This window comes from Phacochoerus africanus, chromosome 7 (genome assembly GCF_016906955.1).
Source record: "Phacochoerus africanus isolate WHEZ1 chromosome 7, ROS_Pafr_v1, whole genome shotgun sequence".
Classification (NCBI taxonomy): Eukaryota; Metazoa; Chordata; class Mammalia; order Artiodactyla; family Suidae; genus Phacochoerus; species Phacochoerus africanus.
Window position 1 is genome coordinate 56092830 of NC_062550.1, and position 17207 is coordinate 56110036.

The 17207-nt window shown below is 35.8% G+C and overlaps 1 protein-coding gene across 3 annotated transcripts in view; it reads right to left on the bottom strand.

Annotated features, from left to right (window-relative positions):
- The window catches only part of SLCO1C1 (solute carrier organic anion transporter family member 1C1), a 78142-nt gene extending 70839 nt beyond the window's left edge, over nt 1-7303 (bottom strand). The window contains exons 1-4 of one of the 3 annotated variants that reach the window (XM_047787448.1): nt 7014-7303; nt 6823-6892; nt 2395-2543; nt 1143-1284 (exon numbers count right to left, since the gene is read on the bottom strand). In XM_047787448.1, the coding sequence (XP_047643404.1) occupies nt 1143-1284; nt 2395-2523 (271 nt within the window). In that variant the 5' untranslated portion in view covers nt 2524-2543; nt 6823-6892; nt 7014-7303. Of the gene's footprint in view, nt 1-1142; nt 1285-2394; nt 2544-6822 lie in introns of all 3 variants that reach the window. The other 2 variants (XM_047787449.1, XM_047787450.1) reach the window with 2 other exon arrangements.
- Nucleotides 7304-17207: the final 9904 nt, after the last annotated feature.

Below are 17207 nucleotides of genomic sequence, written 5' to 3' on the forward strand. Positions count from 1 at the left end.
AATTTTTAAAATTACAGTTGATTTACAATGTCCTGTCAGTTTCTGCTGTACCGGGCTTGTGGGCCTATGGAGTGCAGCCCAACTGAACTAAAAAAAAAAAAATTGCTGAAAAAAATATTCCTTCATACTTCTGAAAGTTCAAGTGTAGCTGAACCTGGAGCCATTTGAGATTTTACCGTCTCGTATATTTGTGTCCCTACAGGCAGTGAAGACCACAGAGGCTACTAATTTTGATCACTTCAACAAAAAATCAAAGCCTCTTAGTGTATCAGCTCAGGAAGCTGACTAAGTGGGGTTGCACTCTTTAAAGTACTTCCAAAACAGTGACTAAAATTGCATGGTCTTTTGAAATTCTAAGAGGAAGTGTATAGTCAATGGCCAACCAAAGACATGAGAGAGTAGAATTTTTGTGTGCTTTGCTCTAGTGTTCTTGTTAATAGAATCCCTTTATCGTTTTTCTAGGCCACTGGGCAGAAGGAACCTTTTTATGGTTTCACTTCTTAAATCATTATAATAAATTTTCATAGGGCTCATTTGGATTCTTCTGAATTTTAAATGCCAGGGCTTCTAGGATATTTAATTCTTCTCTAACGATATTTTCCACATGCTTTAACTCCAAAACCTGCAGTATCTTACCCTCTCTCCCAGAAAACTTTCTCACTCTGATTGAAAACTGGTGTGAGTATTATAATAGTGAACACCTGGGGCAGAATTTTCATTGCCATTTACTCAAAGAGAACAAATTGCCTGTACTGTAGCATAAGATAAGGCCCAAGCAAAACTGTCCAAATGGTCTGATCCTAGCTGACAATGGAATGCAGTGAGGATATCATTTAGTCATGCCTGGAAACCCCATACTAAATGTAAAGTCAGGAGTTCCCATTGTGGCTCAGCAGGTTAAGAACCCGACTTAGTGTCTGTGAAGATGTATGTTTGATCCCTGGTTTCACTCAGTGGGTTAAGGATCCGGTGTTGCTGAGAGCTGTGGTGTAGGTCACAGGTATTGCTTGGATTTGGTGTTGCTGTGGCTGTGACATAGGCTGGCCGCTGCAGCTCCAATTCGACCCCTAGTCCAGGAACTTCCATATGCCGCAGGTGATGCTGTAAAAAGAAAAAAAAAATCAGACACCTGTAATACCTACCAATTTCAAAACTACCGTCAATAACTCCCACCAGTGAAGAAGGGAGTTCAAACCTTCTCTCAATCTGCGTGATGGTGCTCTTCAAATAGCCTTCTGCCAGCGCTTTGGCAAAGTAAACGAAAGACAAGGCACCTAAGAACACCTGGAAAATATGACAGGTCACACTTCATCTAACTCCAGCCTGACACAGGACTGGAAATTTGCTAAACAAAAGAGAAAAAAAACGCCAACCATGAACAAGGTAACAAGCTTGTTATCACTGAAGATTTCATTCAAGCACTATAATAGGCTTCTTCCCACTTCAAGCTCATGGGGAGTTCTAAAAATTGAATAATGATTATCCAATAATAAAAATACATTTTCATTCATAATGTATGTTGATTTCCATCTCTTTTCCCTTTTCCTCCACCCCCGCAAAAAAAGGACATTTAGAGGTTCTGGGCTTTGAAAAGAAGACGTTGTATGGTAAAGCAGTGACAGGAAAGAGCCACTGAAAGGTAAAAAAATGGAAACATAAACCAAACACCTCAACATCTTACAACAATATTCTTGATTGTGTATTTTGTAGCAATGGTGTATGTTCCAGCAGGAAACATAATAAATGGGAGTAGTAGAATTACAGTTCCTCATGTTTAAATTCGTATTCAATTAAGTTCATACTCAAATTTGTAATCAATGAAAAAAATAGTTCATTTTCATTTTGCTAGACTTGGGTCTGTGATCGAGTATTTATCCATAGGGCAGGTTAGCATTATATGAAAAACACCTATATATTTGTTAAGTGAATGTTTGGTTCAAAAAAAAAAAAAAAAGAACAGGAACTTGTAGTCATGTGGAGCATCATTTAAAAGGCAACCCTGCCCCTTATTTTGTGGCCAGGAAAGTCAAAATATTCATTTATAGAATGAGAATAATATGGAGATCTCATCAATTAAATGGTTTAACTGTGCATAGTGTAACATCTGGTACATGGTACATGTTTCATAAATATTATTATTGTCTACTTCTCTCCTTTCTATTTAATATTTAGTAATTTAACCTCTGTGGTTAGGCAAAGATTGCTTTCGCTGCCTGGCAGAGTGTGGTTTTCATAAATTGCAAGTAAGATCACTTTTTATGAAGGCAAAAAAATCTTGCTTTTAGCGGCAATGTATAGAAAATACCTGGATTGAGAGCCAAGAGCATCAACTTCACCAGATTTTCTGATGCTCTTCAGTTAACCATTAAGGGTTGTTTATCATTTAATTGTTACCTTTAGTTCACCACAGCAGGGTTGTTTCTCCTCTGAGGAGGGATATTCTGTTTTAAAAGAAGGCCTCCCAACAGACTGCACTGAATTTTTGTTGAATAACTGGATATTTTCTTTGGCTGTAGGGTCCATTATGAAAATGTTCCTTGTCTCTGATCCGTCACAGTTGATTTTTAAAGTAAAAAAACAAAAAAACCAAAAAACAATTTAATTCAAATCCACACAGTTTATTAAGTAATGTTTTTATTTCACAGTAGATTGCAATTTTGTAGACATAAGTTGACATGATGCTACCTTATTTTACCACAGTAAGTTGGCAAAGTTTTTCAATTAAAATGGACCAGGATATTTGATTAAGTAATCCTGCTATTGGGATGCTGTAGCCAGCATTCTTCCTCAATTCCTCCAGTTTAAGCCTCATTACAGCAAAGAATAAATTTAAATGTTGCCTTTGGAATAAATAATGAGAAAGAATTTTGCTAACTTTGTGGTCTTGCCAGCTTAAACTAGAGGCAAGCAGGAAAGGAAGGAGAGGAATTCAGCCATTTGAATATTGATTCATTAGAATTAAGACTTTAAAGCCTTTAAATCTATCATCTTAGCAGAATGGATGGAAAAGATGCCTACAGCACATTGTGATTCTCTTGGGCCTGCAGCATCCAAAGTAAAACTTAAAAGATGGCAAAAAAAGAGAAGAGGGCCAATTTGTGCATCATTTTAGTTTGACAAATAAGCAGCATAATTTGTGCCTCAGGCTTAGATTTAATTCAAGCACAAATAGTCTTTGGCTTGCTTTAAAGTAAGAAAGATGGCCTCTCTTCTTATGTCTAATTTCCCACCCTCCTTTGTCCTTACCAAGCACTGGACATTTTCACATATTCTGAACCTATTTTTTGTTATTGTTGTTGTTCACGTCGATATTTACATATCCTATGCCCCACTTCCTGAAGATCCCATGTAGCTCTGTGTCTGCCTGATAAAGTAATCTAAGTTGAGGGATTTAAAAATAAACTAACTTCTGGATAACCTTAATGTTTATCAGATGATGCATTTATACTTTAATACATCTTCTATATTCTCATCACACGAACTAAAGGAATAACTTTGGAGTAAAAATTTAATGTACTATCGTATAAGTTTAGGGTTATTCTACCAATGTGTATATTACCTTAACTTTATGTAATACTTGTTCTATGTTTACTAAATCTTTCATAGTTTGAATTCATAGATAATATCTCAAACTGGAAAATCTGCTATCTAAGAATAGCAGTATACACAATTTATTTTGAAATATCAGAAGAAAGACCTAAAAGATTTAAAAGTGGAGGGGTTTCTTCCAGGGAGTAGGAAATGGGTTGAGGAGAGGGCAAGGACATTTTTTATCCAACTTATTATTAGACTTTTAGATCATTCAATTTCATAAACATGCATAAATTTAACTTTTAAAAATGGACAAAGGGAAGTGAGGAAAACAAAATTTAAAGCCAAAAAAACTAAAACAAACAAAGAGCAGAGAAGTCTAAACAAGAGCAAAGACAAAGACTTGTGCATATATTAGTGAACTGTAAAACATGTTTAGGAAAATAAAAATTATGCAAAATATACAGAAATAACTTTAAAGTCTTGGCAATGGATAACTTTTTAGCAAATATAGGTTTACTGTATTGGTACAAACCAGGAGGGAAAAAATAAAATATTAACAAAAATGTCTTTCAAGTTATCTCCTAAGCAAAAATGCTAAGTATAAATGATGTACAGAAGTGCTTCAAGGAATACTCTTTAAGGAAAATTAGTAGATAATGGAAATACATGCTAATACTCTCCATTAATTTGACAAAGCCAGGATTATCTTGATAACAAAACCTCATTAGGATAGCACAAAAAGGAAAACTTCAGAGCCAACCTAGAGATGCTAAAATCCTAAGTAAAATACTAGAAAATACAAATTAATTAAAATTACATAATTAAGATTTTTCTGTTTTATTTGTAACAGTTGATTCATATTAGGAAATTTATTTACCTAAATCATCATATTGTAAATTCAAAATGTTACATATGTATATTAAAACATCACATTGTATACCCTAAATATTTACAATTTTTATCAATTTTATCTCAAAAAACTAGAAAAATTTGAAATGAAAAATGATAAAATCTCAGTATAAGCAAAACATCAGGTGATAAAATTCAACATCCATTTATGGTTTTTTAAAAAACAAATTATAAGAAATTGAGGACATAGAGGTTCTTCTTTACCTATTAATACCAATAGCCAAATTCATATACCCACTGAGCCGCTAAAACTAGTTTTCCAGATCAGTGTTTTGTCAGAACAATGAAAGGGCATAGGGGAATTATTGGGTTAAGAAAATTTCTTTCCTGTGAAACTACTGAGTACCTTTAATTAAACTCCTGGAGAGATACATTGCTTAGTTAAAAAAAAAAAATCAAAACAAAATGACCTAAATGTTCAACAAATTATAGTATACTCACACAATGAAAACTTCTGAAACCAATAGAAATTAGTGTAAAGAAGTAAATATAGTTATATAGAAATATTTTTATTGTAGAGTTGATTTTTAAAATACAATGTTGCAAAACAGCATGTATAACACTATTTTATAAAATAAGCACATATATTCACTGATACATATACATAGAAACAAAAATTCAGAAAGTTTATAAAGAAAAAGTAAACACTATTTCTGGTTGGTGGCATTGTAGATGATTTTTTTAAATGTTTTGTGTATCCATATTTTCCAATTTTTAAATAAACATACATTTCTTATATGAAAAAATATTTTAAATGTTAAAGATACAGAAATATCACCAAGCAAGAAATACATACCAAAATATTTTAAAATACAAAATGTATAATATCACATTTACAGTGTAAAATACTATCTTCTTCCAAGAATTAAACTCTGCAATTCAAACTGGCCTACTATTTTAGAGGTCCAGATATATTATTTCTGGTCTGTCACAATAGTTAAACTGCTGACCAGTAAATAAATTAATAATAAATTATACTATCACTTCTACTAAATGTAGCTTTTAAAGTCAAAGGGTTATATCTAGAATGCTAATGCTAGAGAGAGAGGAAAGAAATGTTGAAAATAATATTTAAAACCTAAGACACCAAAGCACACTGTGTTCTTTTACATTTATAGGTGTTGACACAAAAAGCACTCTAACGAGAATCCGTAAGTAATTGAAAAAAAAAAAATGAGAGAACTCTAGCCATCCTAGTTGATGCTGTGCTAGGGCAAAATAGCATCTAGCTTCAAATATTGACACTGCATAGTTTCACTGAAAATACAGTTTCATCTTCATGGCTAATTTGCATATCCTCTCAAGTATAGTGTGTTTCAAGGAAGCTACATTTATGAGCATTGAGCTCTTTATCTGTCTGTGGAAAAAAAAAAGGAAATGCGACTCTTGCTAATATGAATGGAGAGATCTTGCCGGTATGTGTTCTCTGCACTTGCCACCCCCCCCCCACCCCCCACATTAACAATTGCAAAAGTAGAGTGAGAGCACAGTTGGTTAGCAGGCTTTGCATTTGGCAGATCCTTACTTGTTCTCCCACCACTTGAACAGATTTCCACGAAGTTTTCATCCAACACCCTGTGCTGGGGTATAACTTACTCTGGAAGCCAAAGAAAATTAAACCAAGCAGTTTTCCCCATTTCAGCTCCAAAAAAGGTAATTCTCTGTTCACAGGGTTTTAAAAGGCAAGCCTCTAGTCTTTAAAGAGTGCAGGTGCCCTGGGAAGGTTGTAGTCGGATCATGCAGATAGAGTGACTTCCGTGCCTGGATCCTGAGATGAACTCCATCCAGCAGTCAGCCTCCATAGACCCCACAGAGAAAGGTAGAAAGGCAGCCTCTCCCATTACTCTCTTCTCATAGCTATCTTTATACTAGCTTTTCTTCTGGACACCAGGATCCCTCCCTTTGGAAGGGCAAATAATCTCATATTCCTTTCTAGGGGGTATGTATTGTTTAGAAAGCTGATCAAGGGATCATTGAGGGCACTGCCAGTAATTGTTTGTATCAGATGCAGATTTAACATGTACTGTTTATGTGCCAGGTGATTTATATACTTGTTGCTAATCCTTAAAACAACAAGGTTAATATTATAATCCCCATTTTATAGAAAATAATGTGACTCAGAGCAGTTAAGAGACTTTTCAAAAACAACCCAGCTAACAAGCATCAGAGTCAAAATCTGAACCCAGATCTGAGTTTATCTGACTTTAACCAGTTTTCCTCTCTCATGTCCAACAACCTAACAAGGGCCCCTACAAGTTTTACGAGAAGTGTTAGGGGTAAGACACTTCCAGTGCAGATCATAAGAGTTGATTAAACTTTCTCCTGTGAGAATCTGATGTGATCATCACAAAAATACAAAAGCAGAGAACCAAATCTTACCTGGAGATGGAGATCAGACAGTCAGTTCCTCTCAATGTGCCTAGTCAGAGGCTGGACCACACTCCACAGGCTGAAAAAGGAAACAGGTGAATTCTACAGCAACTTTGTGCTGTTTTGCCAGGTGGGGAGAGCTTGGATGGACACAAACAGAGCAGATTAGGGAAAAGAAAAGATGCAGGGCATGGTCTCACCCCTGGCCAAGCCCTTCTCTTTTCTCTTTCCTCCTGGCCTCTTTTCTTTGTCAGTCTGCAGGAAACAGGCCACGCTGGCAAAGCGACTGACGTGCATCTCAGCTCCCAGGGCACGGAAAGAGCTGAAGCCTTTGAGCCATTTCTTTGCAATTTGCTGCAAGTTTAAGGCCACACGTGATAAAGCTTTCTTTATGGGTAGGAGTGAAAAAAGAAAAGACCACTTGTGATCTTACTTGCTGATTCCCAGAAAACACAACTCTGCAGGGGGCAGAGGGTAAGAGAACAGAATCAGGAGGAGGGACGGAAGTTTGTAACAAAGATCTCTCCTTCTCCTTCCAAGAAGTTTTTAAGCCAGCCACTCCTTGAGGACATCACTGGAATCCTTCTTAAAAAAAAAAAAAAAAAAAAAAAAAAAAGCTCATGGGCTAAATATCTGTATAGTTCTTCCCCCAATGGGATTCTTTCTAGAATCTGATGAGCCCAAGGCTCTGCAGAGTTCTTTTGAGAAAGAGTTAATTTTCAAAGCGACATGATCCTTTGCTCATAATCACAATTCTATGAATCTTAGAGGCCAAAAAAGGGGAAAAAATTGATTTTCTGGCATTCAGTTAGTCATTCCATCTAAATTCCAAGAAGGAAGAACTCCTTGCACTGAGAAATTATACAACTCTAATAAATTCTTTTTTAAGAGTACCATTTTAGAGGATTTTGATCAGCATTAGCTTGCATGCAGTTTATACTAAGAAATGAATTTGCTAATGGTATTAACCAAAATCCACCATATTCTTTTTTTTTTGCCTTTTTTTTTTCCGCCTTTCCTAGGGCCGCTCCCACAGCACATGGAGGTTCCCAGGCTAGGGGTCGAATCGGAGCTGGAGCCACCAGCCTACGCCAGAGCCACAGCAACATGGGGTCCGAGCCGCATCTGCAACCTACACCACAGCTCATTGCAATGCCGGATCCTTAATCCACTGAGCAAGGCCAGGGATCGAACCTGCAACCTCATGGTTCCTAGTCGGATTTGTTAACCACTGAGCCACGACGGGAACTCCAAAATCCACCATATTCTTAAATGGCTGTGATACTGGCTTGATTAACTTTATTGAGTCTCAACTTCTTCCTCTATAAAGCAGAATTTTTATTAAAAAAATAAAACACAGATTCACAGAGTGGTTTTAAGGATTAAATTATATATTCAAAAATATATTGCAAATAACAAAGTACAAAATGTCTAAAAGTTTTCATCATTACACATATGATATTCATATAATGGTAGGATCATTAATTGTCAAATATTATTATTAGACTTTTTACTACATTCAGCCATAAAAAGAATGAAATAATGGCGTTTGCAGCAACATGAATGCAGCTAGAGATTCTCATACTAAGGGAAGTAAGTCAGAAAGAGAAAGACAAATACCATATGATATCATATATGGAATCTAAAATACAGCACAAATGAATTATCTCAAGACAAACAGATTCACAGTCATGGAGAACAGACTCGTGGTTGCCAAGGGGAAGGGGGGAGGGAGTGTGATGGATGGGAAGTTTGGGGTTGATAGATGCTAGCTACATTTAGAATGGATGAGCAATGAGGTCCTGTTATAGAGCACAGGCAACTATATCCAATCTCTTGGGATAGAACATGTTAGAATATAGTATGAGAAAAAAATGTATATATGTACGAGTTGGTGACTCAGCTCTACAGCGGAAAGTGATACAACATTGTAAATCAACTATACTTTAATAAAAAAAAATTAAAACTATTTTACTACAAAAAGAAAAATACACAAGGAAAATAAATAATAAATCTTATAATGGAGCAATGGTGTGTCCAGACTCTAAAAGACCAAATAATTTATTTTAGTAATGAGCCAGCCTTTGCCATCAGAAAGCAAACATCATTAAGGTGTTAAACTTTTCATGTGCCAGACAGAAGGCCATTGGAGCCACTCTAGCACTACTCAACATTAGCACTACAACAGCTCTTATCATGTTCACCATTCTTATTTTATTGACTGCAATGAAGAGGAGACTATTTACCCATCAAAAAAATGCAAAAGGCCTATTTTTCCTCTCCACAAAATGCAGTTCTCCCCTGAGAGTGTAATTTGATCTAGTCTCAGCTTGCTCAGATTCACTCTCTAACATGATTGCTTTTCTGACCTCTTTAGTCCACCATTCATGTTTCTATTTTGAATGTACATCATATTCATTTTACATGATATTCAGAGTTTCTCACATACAGCCTTGCGTTGCATTGTATCCTACTTTCATACTCTAGACCAGTGTTCAGCAAACTTTCTATAAAGGGTCAAATATCTTAGGGTTTGCAGACCATACAATCTCCATCACAAATCACTCAACTTGCCACTGTGGTGTGAAATCAGCCATAAATGAGTTAACCATAAATGAATGAATTTACAAAGTATCACACACTGTGTGGCTTAAAACAACAGAATTGTATTATCTCAGTACTAAAAGCTGGAAGTCCGAAATCAAGTTGTGGGCAGAGCCAGGTTCCCTACAAACCTATGCAGGAGACTCCTTCCTTGCTTCTCCTCTATTTTCTAGCATTTGTTGACAATTGTTGGCATTCTTTGGTTTATAGGTTTACCACTTCAGTCTCTACCTCCTTTGTCACATAGTCATCCTCTCCTTGTATGTTTTTGTCTTCTCCTCTTCTTAAAAGGACATCAGTTATATTGAATTAGGCTCTAATCCAAGGACCTCACCTTAACCTGATTATATCTTTAAAAACTCTTTCCAAATAAGATCACATCCATTGATACAGGGAGTTAGGATTATAACATATCTTTTTGGTGGGCCATAATTCAACCCACAGCACTCAAATTCTTATTTCCCTCCTTATCTGTGATGAATATCATGGAATCACTTTATATATTTATTATTAAAATATAGTTGATTTACAGTATTGTGTTAGTTTCAAGTATACAGCAATGCAGTTTGGTTATACGCATATATATGTATGTGTATACATATGTATACTTTTTCATTTCCTATTATGATTTACTACATGATACTGAATACAGTTCCCTATACTATACAATAGGGCCTTGTTTATTTTTATTTGTGGTTGTGTGCATATGGTAATCCCATACTCTCTCAATTTATCTCTACCCCCCCTTTCCTCTTCAGTAACTATGAGATTGTTTTCTATGTCTATGAGTCTCTTTCTGTTTTGAAAGTTCACTTGTACTATGATTTAGATTCCACATATAAGTGATATCATATAATATTCGACTTTCTCTGACTTACTCCAGTTAGTTTAATGATCTTTGGGTACAGTGTTGCTACAAATGGCAACATTTCATACTTTTTTGTGGATGAGTAAATATTCCACTGTGTGTGTATATACATACAATTAGATATACATACATATATATATAGACACACATATATATCAATCTTATTTATCAATTCGTTTGTTGATGAACATTTAGGTTGCTGCCTTGTCTTGGTTATTTTAAGTTGTGCTGCTGTGGACATTGGGGTACATGTAAATTTTCAAATTAGAGATTTTGTCTTTTCCAGGTATATACCCAGGAGGGGAATGATACATCATATAGCAATGCTGTTTTTATTATTATTATTAAATTTTAATTTGAAACAAATTTTTACTATAGTTTATTTGAGTGTTCTGTCAGTTTCTGCTATACAGCAAAGTGACCCAATTACGCATATATATACATTCTTTTTTTAACATCCTCCATCATATTCCATCACAAGTGATTAGATATAGTTTCCTGTGTTAGGCAGTGGGACCTCATGCTTATCCGTTCCAAATACAGTAGTTCACAGCAACTAATCCCAAACTCCAGTCCACCGCACTACCTCTTCCCTTCTACTTGGCAGCCACAAGTCTGTTCTCCATATCCATGAATTTTTTTCTGTAGATAGGTTCATTTATGCCATATATTAGATTCCAGATATAAGTGATATTTGTCTTTCTGACTTCACTTAGTATGAGAGTCTGTAGTTGTTGCTGAAAATGGTATTATTTTGTTCTTTTTATGGCTGAGTAGTATTCCATTGTGTATATATACAATATCTTAATCCATTCATCTGTCCATGGACATTTAGGTTGTTTCCATGTCTTGCTTATCGTGAATAGTGCTGCAATAAACATAGGGGTGCATATATCTTTTTGAATGAAAGTTTTGTCTGGATATATGCCTGGGAGTGGGATTGCTGGATGATATGTTTTTCTGAGGTAACTCCACACTATTTTCCACAGTGGTTGTACCAATTTACATTCCCACCAACAGTGTAGGAGAGTTCCCTTTTCTCCACATCCTCTCCAGTATTTGTTATTTGTAAACTTATTAATTATTGCCATTCTGAACTGTTTGTGGTTTGAGAGTGGGCATCCTTGCAGTGGTACCTCAGTATAGTTTTGATTTGCATTTTTCTAATAATTAGTGATATTGAACATTTTTTCATGTGCCTGTTGGCCAGTCATATGTCTTTGGAGAAATGTCTGTTAGGTCTTCTGCCCACTTTTCAGTTGGGGGTGTATGTTTTTTGGCTTTTGAGTTGTATGCATTGTTTGTATATTTTGGAGATTTAGCTCTCATTTGTTACACCTTTTGTAACTATTTTCTCCCATCCCATAGGTTGTCTTTTTTTTTATGGTTTCCTTTGCTATTCAAAATCTTGTAGGTTTGATTACCCAGTTTTTAAATCTATTGCCGTTGGAGACAGATCTAAGAAATATTTGCACAGTTGATGTCAGAGAATGTTTTGCCTACATTCTCTTCTAGGAGTTTTATGGTGTCTTGTCTTATGTGTAAGTTTTTAAGCCATTTTGAGTTTCTTTATGTGCATGGCATGAGGGTATGTTCTAGTTTTATTGATTTACTTGCAGCTGTCCAGTTTTCCCAGCACCACTTGCTGAAGGGACTATATATTTTATATTCTTGCCTCCTTTGTTGAAGATTAATTGACCATAGGTGTCTGCATTTATTTCTGGGTTCTCTATTCTGTTCCATTGATCTGTATGTCTGCTTTTGTACCAGTACCACACTGTCTGGCTTACTGTAGCTTTGTAATATTGTATGAAGTCTGGGAAAGTTATGCCTCCTGCTTATTTTCTTTTCTTCAGGATTTCTTTGGCAATTCTGGATCTTTTACGGTTCCACATAAATTTTTGGACTTTTTGGTCTAGTTCTAAGAAAAATATCATGGGTAATTTGATAGGGATTGCATTGAATCTATAGATTGCTATAGGTAGAATTGTCATTTTAACAATATTAATTCTTGAAATCCAGAAGCATGGAATCTCTTTCCATTTCTTTGAATCCTCTTTTATTTACTGAATTAATATTTTATAGTTCTCAGTATATAAGTCTTTCACCTACTTGGTCAGGTTTACTCCGAGGTATTTAATTTTTTGGCCTGAAATTTTAAAAGGTATTATGTCTTTATATTTCTTTTCTGATATTTCATTGTTAGTATACAGAAATGCAACTGATTTCTGAATGTTAATCTTGTATCCTGCTATTTTGCTGAATTCATTGATTAGTTCAAGTACTTTTTGTGTGCAGTCCTTAGGGTTTTCTATATACGGTATCATGTCATCTGTATGGAGTGACAATTTTACCTCTTCCAATTTGGATACTTTTTATTTCTTTTGTTTGTCTGATTGTTGTGGATAGGATTTCCAATACTATGTTGAATAAAAGTGGTGAGAGTGGGCACCCTTGTCTTGTTCTGGATTTTACCAAGAAAATTTCAGCTTTTCTCCATTGAGTATTATATTGGCTGCGGATTTATCATAAACGTCTTTGATTATGTTAAGGTATGTTCCCTATGCCCACTTCAGTAAGAGTTTTTATCATGAATGAATGTTGGACTTTGTCAAATGCTTTTTTGTCATCTATTGAAATGATCATGTGCTTTTTTACTTTTCTCTTGTTAATGTGGTATATGATGTTGATTGATTTGCATATGTAGAACCATCCTTGTGAACTTGGGATGAATCCCACTTAGTCATAGTGTATTTTTTTTACATGATGTTGGATTTGGTTGGCTAAAATTTTGTTGAGAATTTTTGCGTCTACATTCATCAAAGATATTGGCCTCTAACTTTCTTTTTTGGTAGTATCTTTGGTTTCGGTATTAGGGTGATGGTGGCTTCATAGAATGTCTTTGGAATCATTCCTCCTTCAACCTTTTGGAAAAGATTAAGAAAGATGAATATCAGTTCTTCTTTGTATGTTTGGTAGAATTCACCCGTGAAGCCATCTGGCCCTGGATTTTGTTTGTAGGGAGTGTTTTTATTACATATTCAATTTCATTTCTAGTGATTGGTCTGTTCAGTTGATCTACTTCTTCTTGATTCAGTTTTGGCTGGCTGTATGTCTCTAGAAAGCTGTCCATTTCTTCTAGGCTGTCAAATTTTTTGGCATATAATTGTTCATAGTATTTTCCTATTTTTTGTATTTCTGCTGTATCTGTTGAGCTTTCTCCTTTTTCATTTCTTATTTTGTTTATTTGGGTTATTTCTCTCTTCTTCTTGGTGAGTGTGGCCAGAGATTTGTTAATTTTGTTTACCCTTCAAAGAACAAGCTCTTGGTTTTATTGGTTTTTTCTATTGTTTTTCAAGTCTCTATTTTATGGATTTCCTTTCTGATCTTTATGATTTCCATCTTTCTCCTGACTTTAGTTTTTGTTACTACTTATCATTTCTTTTCCTGTGGTTGATTTCTAATCTCATGCCACTGCAGTCAGAGAATATGCTTGGAATAATTTCTGTGCTATTAAATTTGTTGAGGTTAGTTTTGTGCCCCAGTATGTGGTCAATCCTTGAGAGTGTTCCATGTGCACTTGAATGTAGATTATGATTTTTTTGGATGTAATGTCCTGAAAATTTCATCAAGTCTAACTTTTCTCTTGTGTAATTTAGGATCTCTGTTGCCTTATTGATTTATCTGTCTAGTGAATTAGTATTTGTTGTATGTACTTGAGTGCTCCCATAATGGGGGCATATATATTGATGAGTGTAATATCCCCTTCTTGAATTGTTCCTTTTATCATTTAATAGTGTCCTTGTTTTTCTTTGTTTCTGACCTCTGTTTTAAAGTCTATTTTGTTTATTTTTTCTTTTATTTCTGTTACTTTGGGAAACTGACCTGAGAAAACATTTAAGGTTGATGTCAGAGAATATTTTGCCTATATTCTCTTCCAGGAGTTTCATGGTATCTTGTCTTATATATGAGTCTTTGAGCCATTTTGAGTTTATTTTCATGAATGGTGTGATGGTGTGTTCTAGTTTCATTGATTTGCATGCAGCTGTTTAGGTTTCCCAGCAATACTTGCTGAAAAGACTTTTTCCCATTTTATATTTTTGCCTCTTTCATCAAACTGTATGTGTCTGGGTTTATTTCTGGGTTCTCTATTCTGTTCCATCGGCCTGTATGTCTGTTTTGGTGCCAGTACCACACTGTCTTGATGACTGTGGCTTTGTAATATTGCCTAAAGTCTGGGAGAGTTATGCCTCCTGCTTAGTTTTTGTTCCTCAGGATTGCTTTGGCAATTCTGGGTCCTTTGTGGTTCTATTTAAATTTTTGGATTATTTGTTCTAGTTCTGTGAAAAATGTCATGGGGAATTGGATAGGGATTGCATTGAATCTGTAGATTGTTTTGGGTAGTATAGTCATTTTTACAATATTAATTTTTCCAACCCAGGAGCATGGAATATCTTTTGATTTCTTTACATCTTCTTTAATTTCCTTGATTAATGTTTTATAGTTCTCGGCATATAAGTCCTTTACCTCCTTGGTCAGGTGTATCCCCAGGTATTTGATTTTTTGGGGTGCAGTTTTAAAGGGTATTGTATTTTTGTATTCCTTTTCTAGTATTTCATTGTTAGTATACAGAAATGTGACTGATTTCTGAATGTTAATCTTATATCCTACTACTCTGCTGAATTTGCTGATCAGTTCAAGTAGTTTTGGGGTTGAGTCCTTAGGGTTTTCTATATATAGTGTCATGTCATCTTCATGCAGTGACAGTTTTACCTCTTCTATTTCTATTTGGATGCCTTTTATTTCTTTTGTTTGTCTGATTGCTGTGGCTAGGACTTCCAATACTATGTTGAATAGCAGTGGTGAGAGTGGGCATCCTTGTTTTGTTCCAGATTTTTGTGGGAAGGCTTTCAGCTTTTCTCCATTGAGTATTATATTTGCTGTGGGTTAGTCATAAATGGCTTTGATTCTGTTAAGGTATGTTCCCTCTATACCCACTTTGGTGAGATTTTTGATCATGAATGGATGTTGTACTTTGTCAAATGCTTTCTCTGCATCTATTGAGATGATCATGTGGTTTTAGACTTTTCTTTGGTTAATGTAGTGTATAAACCAATGGGACCTAAGCAAACTGTCAAGCTTTTACACAGCAAAGGAAACCAAAAAGAAAACAAAAAGACAGCTTACAAAATGGGAGAAAATAGTTTCAAATGATGCACCTGACAAGGGCTTAATCTCTAGAATATACAAGCAACTTATACAACTCAACAACATAAAAGCCAACCACCCAATGGAAAAATGGGCAAAAGACATGAATAGACATTTCTCCAAGGAAGATGTACAGATGGCCAACAAGCACATGAAAAAATGCTCAAAATCCCTGATTATTAGAGAAATGCAAATCAAAACTACCATGAGATACCACCTCACATCTGTTAGAATGGCCACCATTAATAAGTCCACAAATAACAAATGCTGGAAGGGATGTGGAGAAAAGGGAACCCTCCTGCACTGTTGGTGGGAATGTAAGCTGGTACAACCACTATGGAGAACAAGTATGGAGGTACCCTAGAAAACTATACATAGAACAACCATATGACCCAGGAATCCCACTCTTGGGCATATAAATCTAGTCAAAACCCTTCTTAAAAAAGACACATGCACCTGCATGTTCATTACAGCACCATTCACAATAGCTAAGACATGGAAACAACCCAAGTGTCCATGGACAGATGATTGGATTAGGAAGATGTGGAATATATACACAATGGAATACTACTCAGCCATAAAAAAGAACAAAATAATGCCATTTGCAGCAACATGGATGGAACTAGAGACTCTTATACTGAATGAAGTAAGTCAGAAAGAGAAGACAAATACCATATGATATCACTTATATCTGGTGATATATATGACACAAATGAACTTTTCCACAGAAAAGAAAATCATGGCCTTGGAGAATAGACTTGTGGTTGTCAAGGGGGAAGGGGAGGGAGTGGGATGGGTTGGGAGCTTGAGGTTAATAGATGCACACTATTGCCTATGGAATGGATAAGCAATGAGATCCTGCTGTGTAGCACTAGGAACTATGTGTAGTCACTTATGATGAAGCATGATAATGTGAGAAAATAGAATGTGTACATGCATGTGTAACTGCATCACCATGCTGTACAGTAGAAAAAAAATGTTTTGGGGAAATAACAATTTAAAAAATAATAAAAATAAAGTCTATTTTGTCTGACATGAGTATTGTAACACCTGTTTTCCTGTTTTTTCCATTCACATGAAATATCTTTTTCCATCCCCTTACTTTCAATTTATGTGTCCTTTCCCCTAAGGTGAGTCTCTGTTTCATTATTTGCTCCTTCAGGAGAATTCTCCTGTTCTTTTAACTGAGAATGGTTCCTGGGCTTATTTATTTTGTTTATATTTTTCTTATCCTGTAAGTTTAGGGAAAACAACTTCTGTAGTCTTGGAGGTCTATTTATATGCAGAAGTGCCCCTGGGTAGTTTGTGAGGGCTTACTTTTTATTTTTTGACATGAAATTGACTTTTGGTTTGGATGTCTGCTGTCTCTTTCCTCGGTGTGTACAGACTGTTATCCTTGATATGGGGTATGCTGGTATATGGCCTGCTTGTGCTTCCAGAGAGATGGAGGCAAAAGGCAGAGCTAGTATACAGTGCCTGTTGTTGGGCCCTTGACAGTGGCAAGGACACACAGGGAGGTGACCCAGCAGCTCCTGGTTGTAGGGCCCTGGAAAGTGGCAGTGGCCATCAGGCAGGTGTAGCTGGAACCCAGAGCATTTGGTAGTGGCAGCAGCCAGGCCTGTGTATTCCTAGGAGAGTGAGAGAAATAGTGGGTGGCACTTGGTTACAGTGCACTCCTCTGCACGGATCCCTGAGGTGACTGGAGCTGCAGGTG